At 49.1% G+C, this 20167-nt stretch overlaps 1 protein-coding gene across 1 annotated transcript in view; it reads left to right on the top strand.

The window, feature by feature from the left end:
- The window catches only part of LOC106742534 (E3 ubiquitin-protein ligase MIB1), a 440290-nt gene that overhangs the window by 36378 nt on the left and 383745 nt on the right, over window positions 1–20167 (top strand). The window contains exon 10 of the mRNA XM_014615582.1: window positions 13242–13393. Coding sequence (XP_014471068.1) covers window positions 13242–13393 — 152 coding nt within the window. The remainder of the gene's footprint in view (window positions 1–13241; window positions 13394–20167) is intronic.

Genomic DNA, 20167 nt, shown 5'->3' with positions numbered 1-20167 from the left:
TTCGACTCTCCCCCTCTCCCCTCTCTGCCCTACAGTATCGTGTCGGATGCGATTCGACTTACATAGCGGACTCCCCCGCTATTTGCGTGCGCGCGTTGCTACGACATTATATTTATTCGAAATCTAATCCCGCGGAAACAAATCAACTTAATCGGAAACGCGGTATTAAACAGTCGAGATAGATGAATACAGACCGCTGAATAGCAGTAAATTTAGATATGTCGTGAATATTGATCAGCGAGCAAATATAATTGCTCTGTATGTTATTCAATACCATTTGTTATTAATGGTCTAATTGCGGATATGAATTATTATAGCGTACGCGGGTGGATTTGCCTTGTTTGGAAATTATGTTATTTCGAACGTGTACGGAGCACCGCTCTCTCGTTCTCCCGANCCTCCCTCGCTAAGTGCTCAATTTTAAACTTCAATTAATTGTTATTGTTACAGTAGTACACCACGTGTATTGAGAACGCCTCGCTCCGTGTCCCTCGCGCGGCTCCTTTCCGCTCTTTTAGCGAGTAACAAACATTGCAACGCATTACAACGTTTCCGTCAATGATTGCCCGTGTGCTCGCACGCGCGTTGCGCGATACTTCGAACGCCCGCTAATATCGCAAACGATATTGAATCGCATAAATTGCAATCGCGCCTATTACGGCAAATGACTCGGCCGGCTGTTGTCCGTCGGCGGCGGCCACGGTCGTCGGTTTCTCTTTGCCGCGCGGAATCGCCGACTCGGTCAGGATGTGGCGGGCGGATAAAGAATCGGTCCCCGACGTTGAGAACTGCTGCGCGGCGAGAGGGTGATCGAGCTGGCAGCGTCCTCGACCCCCGATACGGGGGATGAGGAAGGACGCTGTGCGCGGCTCGCGTGGAACTTTATGCAGGCATATATGTGTGGGTGTATGTGCGTGCATGCGCGCGTACGTATACCTGCAAAGGAGCGGGCGAAATTGTGTGCGAGTGGGTCCAGTTAGGTGCTACTTTACGGGCAGTAACTGCCGCCGTAAACATAGCAAACACAGGCAGGCCATGCCTGGCTCCAGCTCGATCGGTACACGCTCTCGTACCCCCGCACCTTTTCCCAATTTTATTTTATCCCCGTGCACCACCGAGAATGTCTAATCGCCACGTTCGACCGTCCGCCGTCCTCCGCCTCTCCGTCACGAGCGATCGGCCAGAAGATATCGGGACCGAGAGCTGCACCTGGTGTGCGGCTGGACTGTGTTCGAAATGAACTCTCTCTCTCCTCCCCCGATCCCTTTCGAACTGTCCCATCAGGAAGGATTAGATTTTACGGGTCGTTAGTCGGAACGAGACTATAATCGCTGAGAGCTTAGAAGTACGCGGCTGACTTTCGAAGCCATTAATACTTAACTGATCGTCGTTTGGTACGCCGGTGCTTTTAACGTTACGAACGCGGATTTATTTATGGCGTCCTTCTCTTCGCCAGATTCCCTCCTCCTCTTCTTTCTTCCTCGATAATCGCGCGATCGAACGCGAGCCGAGGACATTTGCGCACTTTGGAATTTTATCGCAACTCTCGTAATCACGCGGGACTGCACGCCTTAATGGATATTACTGCGCCAAAACTCGTAATGTACATCAGCATCGGGATTTAGGGTGTTTTATCGCAGTCTGAAACGGGGTCAAGCGGTTGTAGGACTTAAGTTTCGTTCACGCGGTAGGTAAGTACGTGACGCGACGTTTCCAGCGTTCACCAAGATACGATAGCTTACCGCGGGAGTAACTCCGGCTGTGCGACCCGCCCCGCCGTCGAGTTATCTCTGCAGTATCTGCTGCATAAATCAGGAGCCGTGGATTACGAAGCTAAGGCTGCGGAAGTAACGGGATTAACGTGCATCGCCGGTCAGGGCGGGATGCGCTTCGCGGCGCGGCGCAAACTCCATAATTGGAAGGAGGGTGAAGTGCGGGGCTGCGCTACGGCCGGCTATCGTTTACCCGCTTGTCCGAGTTATTACGCGCACCTCGTAATTCGCGCGAATCATTTGTCGCGCGAGAAAGAAAGAAGGGAAAGTCGACGATCGTAACGCGGTTAGAACCGGTCGCGTAGGCGAGACAAGAAGGTAACTCGGTGCCAGGATCCATCCATCTATCGTGCGCGACGCTGGCGGGACGAGTTTGTTTTCTTACGTAAAGACCGCTTCGGGCGACCTGGTTTTCGTTGGTTTGGTAGCATTCGCGTCTCCGGAGTCCGCGCGGCACCCTGTTGGTTCTTGCTATTAGACAGAAACGGCTGTAATTCTCGCAGACATCAGCCCGCTCTCTTATCCTAGTTTCCTCCCTCTCTTCGCCCGGGCTAAAGTAATTTTGGAATTAGCCACCCAAACGTAGATCGCGAGGAAGCTCGTTCTACTTCAGACGGCGGAGTTTGCAAACACATAAACTCGACCGGTTGTCAAGGTCCCCCTCCGCTCTTTCGGCTGATGAGGAGCTCCCGGCGCAATTTTCGAGAGCGCAAAGATCGGCGGTATTTTCCCCGGGACTAAATGTAATTAAAGTTTACGACAAACAACGAGCGAACGAACGAGTTCCGGAGCGGCGCGAATAAAAAGTTGACGGCGGCTTGCCGTTGTCCATCGATTATTCGCGCCACGCGCGCGCGCGCCCCGCCGAAACTTGCCGCCCATATTTACGTCCACGGGGTTGTACATCAGCGTCGTTGTCGACAGTGGAAAAATATAGACCGCCGCCGGGCGTGGCCGGCCGGCAGTTAACAGTTGGGTCACGTTGTTTTTGCAGTCGCAAATACTTTAATCTCGCGCTCATCCCGCCGCGAGCTGCCGTTTCTTTCGCTCACACCGCGGGATGAAGTTGTCCTCGATGCGCCGCTGGAAAGCGAGGCCCCGCTCCGCTAAGCCTCGCTTCTTAGCCAGTCTGGGTGCAGCGCGGCGGTCTGAGCTCGAAAATCCTTCTCGCGTGAGCATCGGGCCTCTCGCGTGTATCGTTCGATTCGGCCAGCCAGAATCAGAGATTTACGCGAATTCGCCGGAATTGATGTGCGTCTTCGTGGAAATTGACGCTGAGTTAGAGCCCTGGCGGCACGCTAAGGCGTGTTACACTCGGGCTCTCTCTAAGTTTCGGCAACGGGCAATTTATGCCGCGAAACCCGTCAGCGCGCCGCGAGACCGGCGTGTCGTTCTATCGTCCGCGCCCCCGATGTGTGATATTCGAAACGCGGGGTTTGGCGCTTAATTATCGGCATCCGTGTCCTCCTCCCGGGCTACACGATTTGGTACGTCGCGTTATTCCGACGGCGAAAAGTGGATTGCGATGGTTTGGCCGCTTACCAAGAAGCGGTACGGAACGTTGCGACAGCGAATAGATCTCGAATGCGCGGGCGGCGCATGTAAACCGAAGCTCTGCTTTCGGCGGGTTATTTACGGCGGTTCGCCGTAACATTTTTCAGAAGTTTAATGTGCCGAAATATTCGCGATTCGGCGCGCTCGCAAAAACCCGAATGGAAGGTCCGTGTTTTCGAACCTCCTCCGCGCAGGAGTCTCCTTTGTACTCGGCAACGGCACATCGGCAGTGTCGAGGTAGATTAATGCGCGCGTGACGTGCTGCGAGATCGATTGGAATAATTAATTAATCGGGACACGTAGCATCCCTCCGTAGTATCCTCTAGAGCGCGCGTCACTTTGAAGCGCGTCGTTCTTCCGGTCTGAACCCCTCGAATTTTAACGTCGGCTCCAAATTAACCCGAACAGGTAAACCCCGGCGTCTTAGAGACAGCGAGGTAAACAAGCAAAAGCAATGAAGCTCGCTCCCCTGGCCTGTCGTGCCCGGTTTCCTTGTTCGCCCTCTCGCCTGTCGTCCTTTGCCCTCCCGCGCCGACCACTTCTATTTCTCCGGTCCAGGTCGGGCTCTATTTTCCAAGGCCCCTCCACTCGTGACGCTTGAGAGAATAATTTAGAGAGCACTTTGGTGGTGACGGCAGCGGTGGCGACGGCGACCCAACCATCCAGCCACGCCGACCGAAGATATCTTTCCACTCGCTTTTCCACCTTCTTCCTCTTACCGTGTGCCGCGCCCGCTTTATGAATTGTCTGGTCTGAAGTTATGGCCGGCTCGGGAACCCGTAAACTGCCAGCAGCGCCGTCGCGAATCAGCCGGAGGTCGACTGCCGGTGACGTCCACGGGGCCCTTTCGCGAGAATCTCCGGCAGACTTCCGGTTGCCGGCCACCGTCGCCCGCACCGGGGCGATGTCGCTCGTCTTTCTTCGCCCTCGGCGAGAATTACCCTCGGCTCCGCGCACTGGAATCGAGCGGCCGCCGACCGCCCTTCGACTTATGAACGATTCGCACGATCTGCTCCATCTCATCCCCCGAGGTAATCGTGGTCCTGACGTTTACCCGCGAGCCACTTCCGACGTATCCGCTCTCTCGAATGGTATGATGAAACGCGATTCACCCGTCGGTATACGCAATCGATCACCGTCGACGGAAGGGAAAAAAAGGAAGACGCGATCGCGGCTGGACGTTAATTGCGAGTGAAACGCATTGCGTTGCACGCAGCGGAACCGAACGCGTAAACGTTTCGCGTATCGATCGTCGCGCAATTAAGCGTAGAGCGTAGGGAGATGACATCCGCACGCTGCGAGCTTTCTCTGATGGATGACAGTTCTTGCTGCCTCGGACGACGCGCCGATACTCGATGATATTTTGATAGCCAGATCGACGCTGACACAATGACAAGTTTGCTTCTGATTCGCGCGAGGACGCGATGCCGCAGTATCGCCGGCGGACAAGAGAGCGGTGACTAAACCAATACTTTGATGGATGATGCCATCGCTCGGGCTTGGCATCAATATGAATGTTTGAAGGAGCGCGCGTTGACGACAAGAAAATAGGCGTCACGGGACAACATCCTTATTCCGCCGCGCGTCCTAAAAACACGAGTGACTCTGCGAAGCTGGAGAATTTCGCTTTACATTCCCGCCCCTCGTATCGAAGAGCGTTTCGCATATTTCTCTCTTGCCTCGCGGACGGCGGCGAGTAGTGACTGCGGAGAATTCCGTTTGTAGATATACAATCGTTGCTTTCGCGACAGACGGACAATACGTTGATGTTCTCAAGTAATATTGTATGCTTACTGCAAAATGTAAATTGCTTGCTAAATCTCGCGTTAATGGATCTAATAGCTTAAATAATGAAATGTTGAAGTGGATGAAAGAAGTGATTGTTCCGTTACGCATGGCACTATAACATTAGTCATAATGTTTATTATGATTAATATAATTATGTTATCTAATTTATATATGAAGCCTGATTGACATTATGCCGGAGAGAATTCAGGCTGTTACTAAAGCCGAAGGGGATTTCAAATATTAATAAATACAATGTATACATCCCAGTGGACGAGAAACATTAAATCAATCTTTTGGAACATTTATTTTATATGGATTTTGTAAACATTTTGACATAACATTTTATCAATGTTTTTAAATTCTTACTTGATAACATAATATTTCTAAATATTAAAATCATGGTGTGGAAATATTCTTTTTCATATTTAGGTCAAATTTTATTAACAATGATGTTATATACATCATGAAGAATTACACGTTATAAAACGTTACATGTTATAAAATATCATTATAATAACGTTGTGTTGATGATTTCTTGCTTATTGGGATTAATATGTTCGTGTCCCGTTTCATGTGACTAGTTTATCAAAATTATTTTTATGGTTTATTAATTCTTGTTCACACATATCCTCAAAACAGGATTTCACATTTTCACTCATCGTGTTATATTGTACACGCCTGTTATATAACAATAAATTGCAGTAAACCGAATTCTTCAGCTCTTAATTTTCTTCTTCAATATTTGTTACTTCAACATTTCGTGACCGTTACTTAAGCTATTTGTACCCATTAACGCGAGATTTATAAAAAAAATTGCATTTTGTGGTAAGCAATACTTGAGAACACCAGTATAGACATATAGAACAGCAGACATATAGACTGCATCCCTATTGAAGGATGAAGCCGGTAAGAGAATACAATACAGTGGTGCTTTTCTTGTCTAATTGTGTAGTTGATGGAGAGAAGGAAAGAGGGAAAGCGACATATGATTACAAGCATTATAAATTAATAACTACGAGCGCACACACTGGTATATTATTTATGTGCCTTCTCACACAATCAAGTATGCATTATTTCTTTTTGTCCTTTACTATGTCCACTTCTCTGTCATCATCCCCTTCTGCAGTACTATATGGCAGAGAAATCTTTACACATCTCTGTCCTTCGGTCTTGCCTTCAGCTCTTCAATAGCAATGCTCAATCTATTCTACATGTCTATAAGACGCAGACACTCGCGGCTCGAAAATTTATCCTTCTCGAGCGCGCTCGTCAATTAACTTTTGTTTTTTGCGTGCGCTATTCCGCGATGGACGATATCGTGCTTCGCTTCGATCATCGATGTGGAAACACATGACACACATCGGTGCCGGCAGTTTCCGGTGCGCCTCGTCCGTTTTCTCTATGACGATTCTCGTTTTACGAGCGCGCGGGAAAGGAGAGAGTAGTCAGAGGGAGAGAGAGAGAGAGAGAGAGAGAGGAGAGACGGTTCCCGTGACCACGAAATATAGTCGGGACCCCTTTGTCGTGACAAAGAGCGAGCCCGCGGCGAGGAGCCCGACGGAGCGAGGGGCGCGTTAATACTAAAAGCAATAAGCAAGGAGTGGTCGCGGATGGGTGGCGGGAGTGATGCAGGGTTTTCCGAAGTTATTGTTGTGACCACCACTATTCCGCTCGGCTACAGCTCGAAGCGCGTCCACCCTCTCCTGACTTCGCCTTGCTAAATTAAATTTTGCTCCGTGTGCGGAAGACCGCGTAACAAAGACCGGGGGGAAAAGTTTGCTGGCATCGGGAGAGAATTATGCGGAGCCGATTCTCTTGAGTACTTTATATTGCGCATTTCTTGATTAGGAAAGCGACTTTCCGTGCGTCCGCCCGTCCGTTCCGCCTCGTTCCCCGCACGTCGAGAAACGGCGGTGGCCGCGTTATTCTTACGAATCGCGTCCCATCGATCGACCCTCGCGAAAAATTCGAACGATCCCCGAAGCGACGGAACGCCCGTGGATCTTCCTCTCGCGCCGTAAACCGATAGAAAACGGCGCATTCGTCCGTGTTTGAAAAGGCGAGCTCTTCAACGACACGAAAATGTTCCTTCATTTCGGTTTATTCTCCTTCGTTTCTCATTTTATTTTGAACCAGTTTAACAGTCTTCTATACGGTGTTCTCTCTCACTCTCTCTCTCTCTCTCTCTTTCTCTCTCCTGAGAATCCAATTTTCTTTTTCTTTTTTTCCCTCTCTCCCTCTTTCTTTTATATCGCTACCGGTGTACCGTGCCGCGGCGATTCAGCAAGCTCGACGAGTTACGAACTTGTCTGTCATAAAGTGCAGAGCGGCGAGCTCGCACGACGTGCTCAGAAAAAACGATCTCATCAGGATGTTTCGATTCGGGGAATTGCATTTGGCGGCGCCGTGCCCGGGATTAAGCGTCGTCCGATCCCGAAAGAACTGGGTCATCATCGATCCTACCCCTTCGCCCCCTAATTTTAAATTAGTGCACCTGGTCAGTTCCGTTGGGCCCACCCTCGCGTGCCGTTCGCGTAATTCGTCGAATTAGCCGCGGAGAGAGGTTCAAAGGTGGTCGGCGGCGCGTCGACGCGCTGTCGCCTCTCGCGTCTCCTCTCCTCGCCCTCCGTCTCGCTCTCTCTTTTCTCGTCCGTCTCTTTCGCTCGTCCGGCACGGCGTTCCGAAATTCTTCATTCGCGGCTATCTATCAGCTTAATCGGCTGCCGTCCGATTCGTAAAGTACACAATGAATCGCATCACGGCGCCGCTGCGTAATCCTCGCGCCGGCAATTTATATTAATTAGCCCGTTCGCGCGGGCCCATTCGCGCTCAACATAAATTACCGCCGCTAATGATGAATGTCAGGTATAAACGTAATATTATGCAACCGTGCGGCTGTGTACGAGTGCCACGTCCGACCGACCAACCGAGGGAGGATGGGCCTTCTCTCGCGCTCGCCGCCAGGTAGATCCGGGTCGTTAGAGGTGCACACCAGCCAGCCGTACGTGATGCGCGTACACGTACTCACGTACATTCGTCGGCGGAATCAACGTGACGTCCCTGTACGGTGATTACAATCCGTCGACGCGCGCGCGCGCGCGGGGGGCTACGACTCCGACATTACCTCCGACCGCGGCGTGATTACGAATCATTGATCAAAAATTACCGCCTCGCGCGATGATTGCTGTTTTAATAAGCGCCGCTATTCACGCCTGGCCATTTTATTTGCTCGTTACATGACCCGCGCCGTTTCCTCGCCTTCGTCGCGCGATTTTCAAGCGAGCGCAAAACACGACGCGCCTCCGACGAGTAATTTAAATGTAAAGGGCTCGTTGTCGAGATTCATTCCTCGAGGCGGAGTGAAAACACCACTCGTTGTTTCGTCCGTCGGAAATGCAGCGTCATCTAAGATTCCGCGCGGTGTGCGATTTTGCCGTCGCAATCAACTGCAAAACTTCCACCTACGTCGTGTTTCAGTGATTTCATCTAGATTCGTCTGCCGGAGCAATTAGCGCGTTCTGACTCGGCGGAAATCTGGAAACTGCATGATAAACTCGCGCGAACGCGGCCCCTGGGAATCGCGATAGCGTTTCAGATTGCGAGCTGATTCCGTTTCCAAACGCGCGTGATTTTAACGTATTATTATTTCGCCCTCGCGCCTCACATAATCGACCCGACGGTCTCCGAGACGAAAGACGACCGATTCTTAGCGCGACATTCCCTCCCCCCCTCTCTCTTTCGCTGACAAGCAAGCGTCATGAATGCGCGCCTACGCGAGTGTCTGAAGAATCAAATAACCAGTCCGGGCACGATCGGCGTAACGAGTTAGCCAACTCTTGTTTTTAGCACTTGCCGCTTTTACCAGCCCGGAGAATCTTGCAGCCTCTGCACTTCCGCAGTCTGTCCTTCCCCGTCCACTCCCCGTAGGCGTCCGGATTCGTACACGACCCGCATACCAGTCCTCGTCTTTGCGAGGAGGCACCCTTACCACCCGGTCCTCCCGGCCGGTGCATCGGCCAAAGGAATCCCCGGGCCTCCTCCTCAAAAGTAGAAACTGGAAACGGCTGGGAAAGGTTGCTTGCAATCAAGCGCGGACTTTGAGCGTGCTCCGTTCCGTTTTCTCACGGTCTGCATTATCTTCCCAGACTCCCGCCGCGGCTCGAACTCCTCCACCCGTCGGAGAAATTGGAGGGCTGAGGTAACGACGGAGGCGGAAGAGCGTCCCCGTCTCTTCCGTTTCTCTCGTCGCGCACTCGTCCCTCGCACCGCGTCCTTTCCTCGTTCCCTCTCGGCCCTGTTGAAATCACCATCGATCGTCGTCGCGAAAAAGGAGTTAAGCTCGCTCGCTCGCTCTGTCGGCGTACGACAATGCGGGACAGTCTCCTGTGCGATCGCTTCCGGTTAGATTTTCACCAGGAGGCGGTATGAAGCGGGAGCTCGGCCGAACGGACGGTCAAACACTAAAACTCGGCACTCGATGCTCCTTTCGGCGGTCAAAGAAAGGAGGGACTTCGACCGACGAAGCCGGCTCGATGGAGTCGCTCGTTTCGTGTGCTCGCGATTATTATCGCGGTAGCGCGGTAATGCAGGTGTGGCTTTCGCGTAACCACACCGCGAGCTAACCTAATTCAATTCGCATTTGTTACGAGAAGCGACGGCACTTGGAATACCATTACCTCCTCTCTCGCGCAGCAGCGGAGACAACGGCTGCTCCGACAGCTGCGTTCGCCAGTCGCGTCGAATGACTGCTCCGATATCGAGTGACGGCGCTTGAAATCCGAGTTTGCTCTACGTCTTGCCGATGTCTTAAAGCTCTCATTAGTGTAGCTCGTCGCCTTCGACGAGGCAAACGGCCGGGAGAGAATTAGCGATGTCAATATTTGCGGTGCAATCAACCCGCTTCGACTTTCCGCCCCCCGTCGATCCGCCCTTCCTCCCGCGTCCGCCCGGCTTCGACACCGACGCTGATTGTCATCCACACTTTCATGACCGGGCTCTGGCTGCTCGCCCGTGTTGTAGCTGTTGTCTTTTCTCATTTCGCCGGCTCGCTCACCTGATCTGTACACAGCAACGCCGATAGCGAGCGAGAAGCAATGCAACGGGCACCCGTTTTAGTCGAGAGTTAGGTTCGAGGAACTAGTCTTCTCGCGGGACGGATACCCGTGAATTATTTCCTTCAGTTTATTTGGTTCCTCGAGCATGTCCGCGCGTCCCCCATCGTTCTCTATTTATCGAGTAACGAGCGGTATTACTCGGTACCTCGGTACCGACCGAGTCTCCCTCGTCGTTCTCGAGGAGACGCGTTGTCCGCCGGACTCTACAAGGATGCGTGACAAAGCGAGCGACCTGGTAAAACTCGTGCGCCGATCATTTGTACTTCTTACATTTGACAAGTCTGCGGCAATTTGTCGGCGATAAGAATGATCGAGCGTCTCGAAGCGAATCGGGCGGGGCGGGCTGGGGGATGGCCAGCGGCGGTGAATCCCGGCGACGTAGGAAACGGTCGGCCCGGAAGGGTGAGAGACGCCGGAGAGAAATGTCGAAATTAAAGTTTTCGCAAGTTATTCGAACGCTACCTGCGGCGCGCTCGGTATGAATCGAATGTCATTTGTTGAACTTAAACGAGGGGGCGGCGGAGAGAGAGAGAGAGAGAGAGAGGAAAGTAGAGATATATAAAGGAGGGAAAGGCTCGTAGAGGACGGAAGGGGTTATAACGCAAACCCTATCCCGGAAGGAACAGTTAGGACGTCGAATGCGGCGGAAAGACCGCGTATTGGTGGAGGAACGCGCGTCAGCGTCGCAAATTGAAAGTCCGCATCCAGGGACCCACTATTTTCTCGTTCCGCTCGTACAAATCTTCGTTCGGGACTGAGGCGCGCGTTTTCTCCGGCGTCTCGGCCGGGGGGACTGTCCGTTACCGCGAGAATAGATAGCGATTTTTATCGATGTGTAATTTAGCAGCATTTCTCTTAATGTCTCGCAGCCGTCTCTCTTCTTACGTTGCTATTTTTCCTGGAAGCGACGAACTGCCTGCGAAGTCGCTGGCGCATAAACGCGCCCACTCATGCGGTGTAATTAGCGTTGCACCACACCGTGAATAACGGTCGAGAATAATGACCGAGATTTTGCGATCGGGTAAATAAGACGGTCCTTTGCCCCAGTCTAGTCCCATTCGACGGTATTTTCCCTTAGCCTCCCGTATTCTCCCTTCGCTTTAACTTCACTTCCACCCCTATCTCCTCCCTCTTTCCTTCTTCATCCCTTTCGCTTCCTGTTATCTTTCTCTGTCTCTCGTCCTCTCTCCTTCACCTCTCTTTCTCTCTCTCACTCTCTCTCTTTTTCTCTTTCTCTCTACTCTCTCTCTTTCTCTCTCTCTCTCTTTTTCTCTTTCTCTCCGTCCCTTTTACCCTCACCTAGTGGCGTGACACATGGCCAGCATTTATAGCGCGAGATAGCGCCGGCGGTTCTCGACAGCGCCGGCAGATTTATCCTCCACGGTTATTGGAGTTATACAAAGGATTTTTCCAACTGATCCCATAAAGTATCTGTGCCTGATGCCCTATTATTTACGCAGCCGGCAGCGGCTGATGCTGCGAAAGCGCGCGCGCTCGTTCGCTCGCTCTAGCTTTTCGTTTCTAGTTTTTTGCGCCGGAATGCGGAGCGTCGTCATGAGCTTGTCGCGGATGCTATTTTACGCTTCGTCGTTTCTCGATATACCGCGAAGCCAGTATCTCGCCGATATCGTCTTTTCATTGAGTGAGTTATTGTCGCCGACGAGCATCGACGTTGCTGCGGGCGCTGCGCGAGACGAGCGGCGAATATCGAAGTTAGTGTTTTGACACGGTTGCTTCGATATCTTGCTTATTTTAACGTCATTATATATGTCGCATTAGTTTAGCATCTGTAATAACTTGACACATTGTATAGAGCTTAGCAGACGCACGAAACTCGAGCGTCCGGTCAAGCTACGTTCGTGTCCATGTTTAAATCGCCGAGTCATCGTCGAAAAGTCGCCGTACATTGAGAAGACAACTTGCGCTATGTGAAGGTATATTGTATCAAATTGTGTCAAATCTTCTCAAAGTCGGTCCTCTTATTTCATCTCGCCCCAATTCAATTTATAGTCGAGCTCCAGTGCCGACTCATCTTACAATTTATTCTAACTGTCTACTTTGTCGAATTTTGTGAATTTTATATGCAACAAATTTTATATATAACGATATATTTATAATTCAAAAATTGAGTTATCGCGATCCCCACATCGTGCTTACTCACGAGAAGAAAAGTTAGGAACGGCCGTTAAATTAAACGACGCCAAAGTTATCGGAATCGTGTCGTGTTTTCGGCAACGAATACTTGTGCGCTGTCCGTGAACTGGCTGCATACGTTACGCCGTTACCCATCGTTGTACCGTTTATCCCTACGCTCGCTCGTTCATTCGTTCATCCATTTGTTTGCTAGCGAGTTCGTACCCGCGTTGTTCGGCATTAATGGATGGCCGCTGTTTCCGTACGTTTTATCGCCGACTGGAGCTCATAGGTATCGCCCGAGTGGTAACCGCCGCGGCCAAAACTGGCCGTAGCATTGATCCAGTTCTGTAGAAACCAGGTGAATGGTGCGCTTCCAGTCGCTATCTATGTGATCCCGCCTTCGGACTCTCTCTCTCTCTCTCTCTCTCTCTCGAGTTAAAAATCGGATCGCGATTCCGAGAGGATTAACGACGTTAGTAGAAAATGGTAGAACGATATAACACATCGTGCGGTAGCGGACACTTGTGGGTCAAACCTTAGGTCAAGCTACGTTCAGAAATGTAAAACGTCGGCCGATTGCTGAAAGTCAGTCGACTTTCGCACGTCGCGGAGTTAACCGAGAGCTCCCGCTGTACAATCGATTCACAGCGGTTGAGAGATACTTTTAATTAAAAACAAAAAAATAATTCTTGCGGTTATCCGTATTGTTTCCATTGATTGAACCGCGCGTTGAATTATGGACGTTAAGCCGCCGCAGTGCATTAAATCAAGATCGAAGTTATCTTTCTCGGCGTAGTACGTGTTTCGTTTATACGCACTTTAGGCGTTAGACAATGGAGGATATACATAACAGGGAAGAATATTTTCTTGTTCGCAGGACTCGGAAGGCGACACACCCCTTCACGACGCGATCTCTAAGAAACGGGATGACATGTTGGCTCTGTTGTTGGACCATGCCGCAGACATCACCCTCACCAACAACAATGGCTTCAACGCTCTGCACCACGCTGCTCTTCGTGGCAACCCAAGGTGAGTGCTTCGCGTTTTCAGATGTGACGCTTTTGTCCGCGGCGCTGAATGCGCCGTCGTCGTCGTTCTAGAATTTAACCGTCAGTAGCGAGCTGCGGCGCTACGTAGACACCGATAAACACCTCGTGCCGGATAACAATTACGCGCGTCTCACTTCTCGTAACTAATGGATAGGTAGGCTCTAGGTACCGAGAATTCCGAATGCCGCCCGTGAGAAGCAACGTCGCATTAATCTGCGAGTGCGGCTTGCTCGGCGAAGAGTCGCCGCCGTGTTTGTCGTGCGTCGTGATTTATATTTCGCCCATTCGGTTACGTTCGGCGATCGAGGCTCCAATCGATACCTCGACGGAGAAAGAGTCGAATTCTTTTTATCCGAGACACACGAGCGTTTAAGCTAAACGTCGCTGCCGAACAACGGACTTTCTTCGCAAGAGGCTTTTTCTTGCGAGAAGTTACGGGCGAAAAGATTTTCCAACGGCATGTCCAATCGGCCCGTTCTTCCTTCCGCTTTCTTTGTTCCCTTGTCTGACGAATCATAAAAGAACGTCGAACCACAGATGTTCCCCGAAGCCGTCGTTGTCGTCGACGTCGTCTCGCTCCCTCCCCCCTTCTCTCTCTCGCGCGCACCTTCTCTCCCTGCGACGAAGTCTAATCGACCCGGTCATTCTCGAGAGGTAGCGAGTCAATTTTACCTCGATTCTCACCTCCCATTCTCCCGTTCAATTTAGCTGCGCGGACTCTCAGGGCTTTTCGAGATTTGCCCACTTCTAGTTATTACTTCAAGGCAAAGACGGAGTAACGAGAATGGGAGGACGAGAGGATATTCCGATGGTGGGCGACGATATCCAGTTTGAAACTATATCGCGACTAAAATAACGTTATCTTCTAACGACGTCGGTTTGCATACTTGTGCTCGCGAAATGCGATCTTTCCCCTCTCTCTCTCTCTCTCTCTCTCTCTCTCCCTCCCATACGGAACAAAATACTTTCAGTCTTGCGCGAAAAGTAGCGGCTAAGATTACTCGTTTTCGCGACGCTTGAGCAACGAGGAGGAATCGCTTCGCGACTTTTTGAAGAAGTTAGCGCGCGAGCTTGTTTCACGATGATTTTACTTCCTTTTTTGTCCGTCGTGTTCTTCTTTTCTCCGCGCATGAACGCGGATTTCAATAGATTTCGAAGCTCCCTACGTGGCTGTATCGCCTTACCTCCATGCCTCCTCTCCCTCTCGCATTTTTCCCTCTTTATCGTTTTCTCTCGTGTTTCTGCGCTCGCACGTGAGATTCTCCCCGACATTTCGCGCCTGCTTCCGGATCTGGGAAACGGAGGCGCCGGCTGCATATAGTAGTTCCACAATCACGGTTACGAGGCACTCATTTTCGACCCTACGGTCGCGTCGTGCGGAGTATCAGCGATTCGCAGTCGCTTTCACTCCGTGACGATGTTATCGCTAAAATAACAGGAAAATTTTCATTGTCGGCCGGAAGAGAAAAGATATCGGAACTCGCAGATTGCTTAGACTTCCTTCGGCTTTAAGCACGTTACCGTCAACGTGGTAAAATGAAGTTAGATTACATCGGCGGTAACTCCGCGTCGCCGTGAGAAAGATTTCGAAGTGCACGGGGGAATAATCAGGGAGAGGTGTATCGAGGGGGTGCGGGCTGGAAGTCAGTCGCTCTCTCGGACGTCGTGCTCTTTTCGTCGGATTTTTATTCATTAAAACCGCAAAGTTGATCGGGTCGACGCGAACCGTAGCTTTACCGCCCGCGTGGCATATTTCCATCTGCAGGAGGAATTCCTTGAAGCCCAATTGCGCGATAAATTCCCACGCAGCCGTATTGCCGTGTCCTAATTGGCAACGAGGAAGGGTGAGACCGTGGAACAAATTCCTCTGATAAATCACGTCGCATTTCACGCTTCCGTTACTGCCGCTTCCGTGTACACACACGTACGGGGAAACGCGCGAACACGTCTGCCTCGGCGTCAGTCGCCGCTATCAGCTGGAAAAATAACGAGAACGATGATCGGATGACGTCGCGCGCGCTGAGATTGGAAGACCGATGGAGGCGTTCGATCGATTTGCGGACTCGAGCGTCGCGCATCGATCGCACGTGCCGGCGGTTCAATTTACCACCTACGTTATAATCCGGGACACGCGGTACGAGGAATTAGCGAGAGAAAGAGAGAGAGAGAGAGAGAGAACCCGATACCGTTATCTATTCACAGCTCTCAGAGCAAACGACGAGGATAATCGTCCGAGCAGTATCGACGGCAAGAAACGTCAACCTTATCGTTAACCTTGCCATGGTCGGGTAATTATAGCGACGATCTAACGCAAGGAAAGACGCTGGAGGGTGACTCGAAATTAATTCAAACTAGGAGATAGTTGGCGGTAAGTGAATGCTCGAAACCGATGAGGTTTACTTAGCCTGTCATTATATAGACAGAGGTCTGAGCGAACGAGCGAACGAACGATCAAGTGTTTCGGCGCCGCCTCAAGTATAGGCACTGTAATCACGGGAGCGTATTAACGCGGAGATAGGTAGGTAACGTACTCGGAGCGTGCTACGCAATCAGGAATCAATCAGGAATCAAGCTGTTCGCGAAGAAAACAGCCGAGAACTCCCGCGCGAAACAAGCGCCACGCGAGGGTGGCGGTCGCGAGCTTTCGACGCGATTGCTCGGCTGGAATGCGAATTTAAAGCGTCAGCGAGTTGCTGTTACTCGCTGTACCGGTTGCGTTTCCCAAAGTACACTTGGATCAAGACGAACGCCGGGTATATTCCGGAGTCTCTCTGCTCTCCTTCGCGCTCCGGTATTCTTCTTTTCGGGGCCTCGGCCGTGGACGGCGAGCCGGCCGACCTCTTCTCCGAGCTCTCTTCCGCTTCTCCCTCTTACTCCCCGATCTTGCCGTAGCTGCCTTGCCCTCTCCCTGCCTTTCCTTGCTCTATCTTGCCCCGTCGGCCTTTCCTCCCGTTTGTGCTCGCTCTCTGAAGGAACCGCCGGTTTCTCTCAAGACCTGTGCCGTGAAGCTCTGAAGCCGAACGAACGGACGTCCGGAGACGTAATTTCCTGCTCTCCTGGTGCGGCCTCTCGTACTCTCCTCTCTTCTCCACCTCGACCCACCCCTTCTTACCAGCCTCGCCGCGTCTGCCGCTTTGTACGGTACATTCTGCGAGAGTTGTCGACGAAACTTCCCTCGTTTTCCATGCTTCTGCCCACGGGTCTCTGTACGTTCCCGAATTAAGGTCGAGCAATGGTCGAGGCGCGCGTGGCCAAACGCGCTCGCAAGGACACTCGTGCAGAAAGCAACAAACCCGTAATTATCGACGCTTCGTGCAATTACGGTAAATCGTGGCGATATTGCTCATTCATTCGGCAACCGTGATGGCTCAGTCGTGTTGTTCTTACGATACGCGGTAATTGGCGAAACGTTTTTTAACGAGAAAAGCGCGTTGAATTGAACATCGCGCCAGGCGAAATCTGACAACCCGCGCACGGTAAAAAATTGTATGTTAAAATCCACACATTTCACACGTTTCAAACGGTCCGTACAAATTTTTGTGTTAATTTACAAAATATAATTTTTTTTTACCGTGTAGCTTGTTGTCCTCAAATGTTAGTCGATATTTATCGAACGATCTTATCGCTGGATTATTACGTCAAAATCTTTTTTATCGCCGAGAGTTTGCGTCTCTGTTAAATATTTTCAAGGGATTATTACCGCAACATAATAAATTCCCACTCTCTATTTGAGGAAAGCGCGGTGACGATGAAGCGATCATACGATAAATAGTGCATCAGCGTTACATTATCGACGATGAGTATTCTATGAGTCATAATATTTTTACGCGCGTCGAAACAACGAACTCGATTGCAATCAATAATGCTTTAACGTTACAAAAGTAGAGTACGGTCAAAGCGTCGGTCAATACGCGAGTGTTACAGTGAAAGGCCACTAAAATTGGCCGGTTATAGTATCCCTTTGTTATTGCCGGCTCGCAATAGCCTGTTATTCGGCCGTGATGGTCTGATCATTATGCTCACGAGCAGAGATATAAACACGAGTCATATACTAAATTCTACCACATGAATCGGATCGTCCCGTTGGTGCTAAATATTGCGATACCATCTGCATGACGACAACTGATTGACGTAAATCATGAAATTGATGGTTTAAATTGTCATCCTTTGTAGAAACCGTCATCGTGCAATAAGCTGGAACAACAGCTCCACACGATTCGTACTTTGTGAAGATACGCGGTGTTCACGTGACGCGGTGTGGCGGAAATCCGCGATCATCCAAAAGCGAGACCGTGCGTTTTCCGACGTCAAATCCGTTAAGACGTCTGACTTTTTTTTTCATATTTTTCACAAACTTATTGCAACCTCCTCTCAACGCGTCGCATTCGCAACCCTTCGTCGACGTGTTCACCGATATAAGCGAGACCGTGGCAACGAATCACGAAGTTATAACGCTAATTCGAGCTCGCTCTGATGTCTCGGACGGCTTGATTATGTTAGCCACACGGCTCTCGGTGTCGCTGATCCAGCAACGCGCATGGCCATGAAGCCGCTTTGATCTTCCCCTCGTAGCCGCACTCTGATTGTAACGCACCGGGTCAGAACAACCGCGCAAAATCCCCACTACAGCCAATTCCGTTTGTTTTGTTTCGTTTCGTCGGGACGACGGTCACGTATGTCCACCCGGAGAGCCTTTACCGAGCAGAGAGCGCGGCCTCGGCGGCAGCAGCTCCTGATTAAAATTTTGTTACCGCATAGCTTGTATCAGCGACTGATTTTGAGCGGCTTTGTGCATTAACGTGTCGCCTATCCTTCTGGCCGAAGCTCACCGGTTACCGATACCTCCTTAACTCGTAAATGGGAGTGTGACTTTTTCAGAAATGAAACAACTGCTGTTTATAGCTAAGATTCTTGTTATTGACACTATTTCGCTAAATTCAAGAGTAAGGTCCGTATTTATAGTCGCGTTTCTTGAACTCAGCTGAGCCTTATCTCGAGATGTTAAAATCTATCTACAGAGGTTGATCTCGAGACGTTAAAATCTATCTACAGAGGTTGATCTCGAGACGTTAAAATCTATCTGTAGAGGTTGATCAATAAAATCTGATATGATGGAACATGCAGACTTGATGAAAAATTATATCTTTAATGAATATAATATATATGAATAGGTAAATCTTGAGAGTCAATTTGATATTCGTGACGTTACATTTATGTTTGTGACTGAGAAACTTGAAGTTTGTTTTAGGATATAGTTTGAATCCTGTTTCATACAGTTCAGCAATTGATTTTTGAGGAAAGGTCGTATGTTCAGATATTAATAGTCGTTGAATTTTATATCATCCGAAAAAAGCTTTGAAAAATTAAGTATCACGCAAATATAGTTCAGAGGTGACCTGAGAAAAGATTTCAATTAAGTATTAGTGTATAATATATCACTATTTTTTATTCTAAATATATATTAAAGGATTTGATTATATATAAAAATTTATGTTATGCAGATTAAGTTTATGAAATCTGACGTGATGGAATATGCAGAGGATGGAAAATTATATTTTTAATGAATACGATGAACACAATGAATTATAACATTTACTAAAACGTTATATCGGAGATGCACAAAATCATTTTGAATGGTAATCTGAGAATGAGTTCACTAAATATATAGATTTTGAAAAAAATCAGTTATGCAGTACAGTTAGTCACAAGACAGTTATAACACCATTTTTCGATAAGTTTCGCAATTGCATCTTGTATCCAAGGAAAACAGAGAAGACCGGGGCCAGAAGTCACATTTTTTATATTTGAATTAAAATAAGAAATATACGATATTTCATAATATCATATACATTTTATGTAATTATAACTTTTTGCTTAAAAAATAGTAGTTTTATGTTCATACAGAAAAGTAAATGTTATAAAAAAGTTATTAAGCTCAAAGCAACATTGTGCAAATTGGACAATTAATCTCATATCCTGGATTAGTTCATGTATCATATTTTTCTTATCATTAACTCGTGTAATTTCTCGCTACGGTTTCCTTTATTTTTTGAAAATTACTAGAAAACGAATTCTCTTATTGAATACGGGACGCGTCCCGAAACTTATAGAAAAGAAATAAATTAAATTGCAACTTTCCTGTGACTTACTATACGTTCTCCTTCGAATTTAAGAACCCCTTCATAAAGAATCAATAAGGGGCTTTCCAAATTTTCTCAAATCAAATAACTTCTTTTATGTCGGTTATTAAACAAACACATATCACAGAGTGGCCAATATATCGATTCCAAATTGAGTATGATATCACAAATGTCAAATTGATTCTCAAGATCTGTCTGTTGAACTGTGTCATGTCTCAAGATAGTTTTCAGTTAAGAACTGAAATATCTTACTTGAGATAAATGTCAAGAAAGGGCTATAAATACGGGCCTGAGTGTTGGAAGTAAGTTATTTGTCTGTTCTTTTTAGCTGAACTGTTGCACAAGTTTACGAAATTTACATTGAAGCGTATGAAGCGTACATACGAGATTATCATGCTTCAGTGCGCGTACATTTCTTAAATTAGTGCAGCCAGTTCAGGTAAAAGGAACAGACCAACCGAAAGCGCCAATGTCGCAAATAAAAACGAAACGGAAAAAATATTCATTTGTTGATGTGTCTATGGGTCAGATTGACCCCCACGCGTCCACTTACAGTTAAACTTGAGACCGGTCTGCTTGTACGAATCGCGGATTATAAATAAAGCGAAGACTAA

The sequence above is a fragment of the Dinoponera quadriceps genome, unplaced genomic scaffold (assembly GCF_001313825.1).
Source record: "Dinoponera quadriceps isolate SergipeBrazil2010 unplaced genomic scaffold, ASM131382v1 scaffold113, whole genome shotgun sequence".
In the NCBI taxonomy this organism is placed as follows: Eukaryota; Metazoa; Arthropoda; class Insecta; order Hymenoptera; family Formicidae; genus Dinoponera; species Dinoponera quadriceps.
Note: the sequence above shows the minus strand (reverse complement) of the source record. Positions and strands in the feature narration are given on the sequence as shown.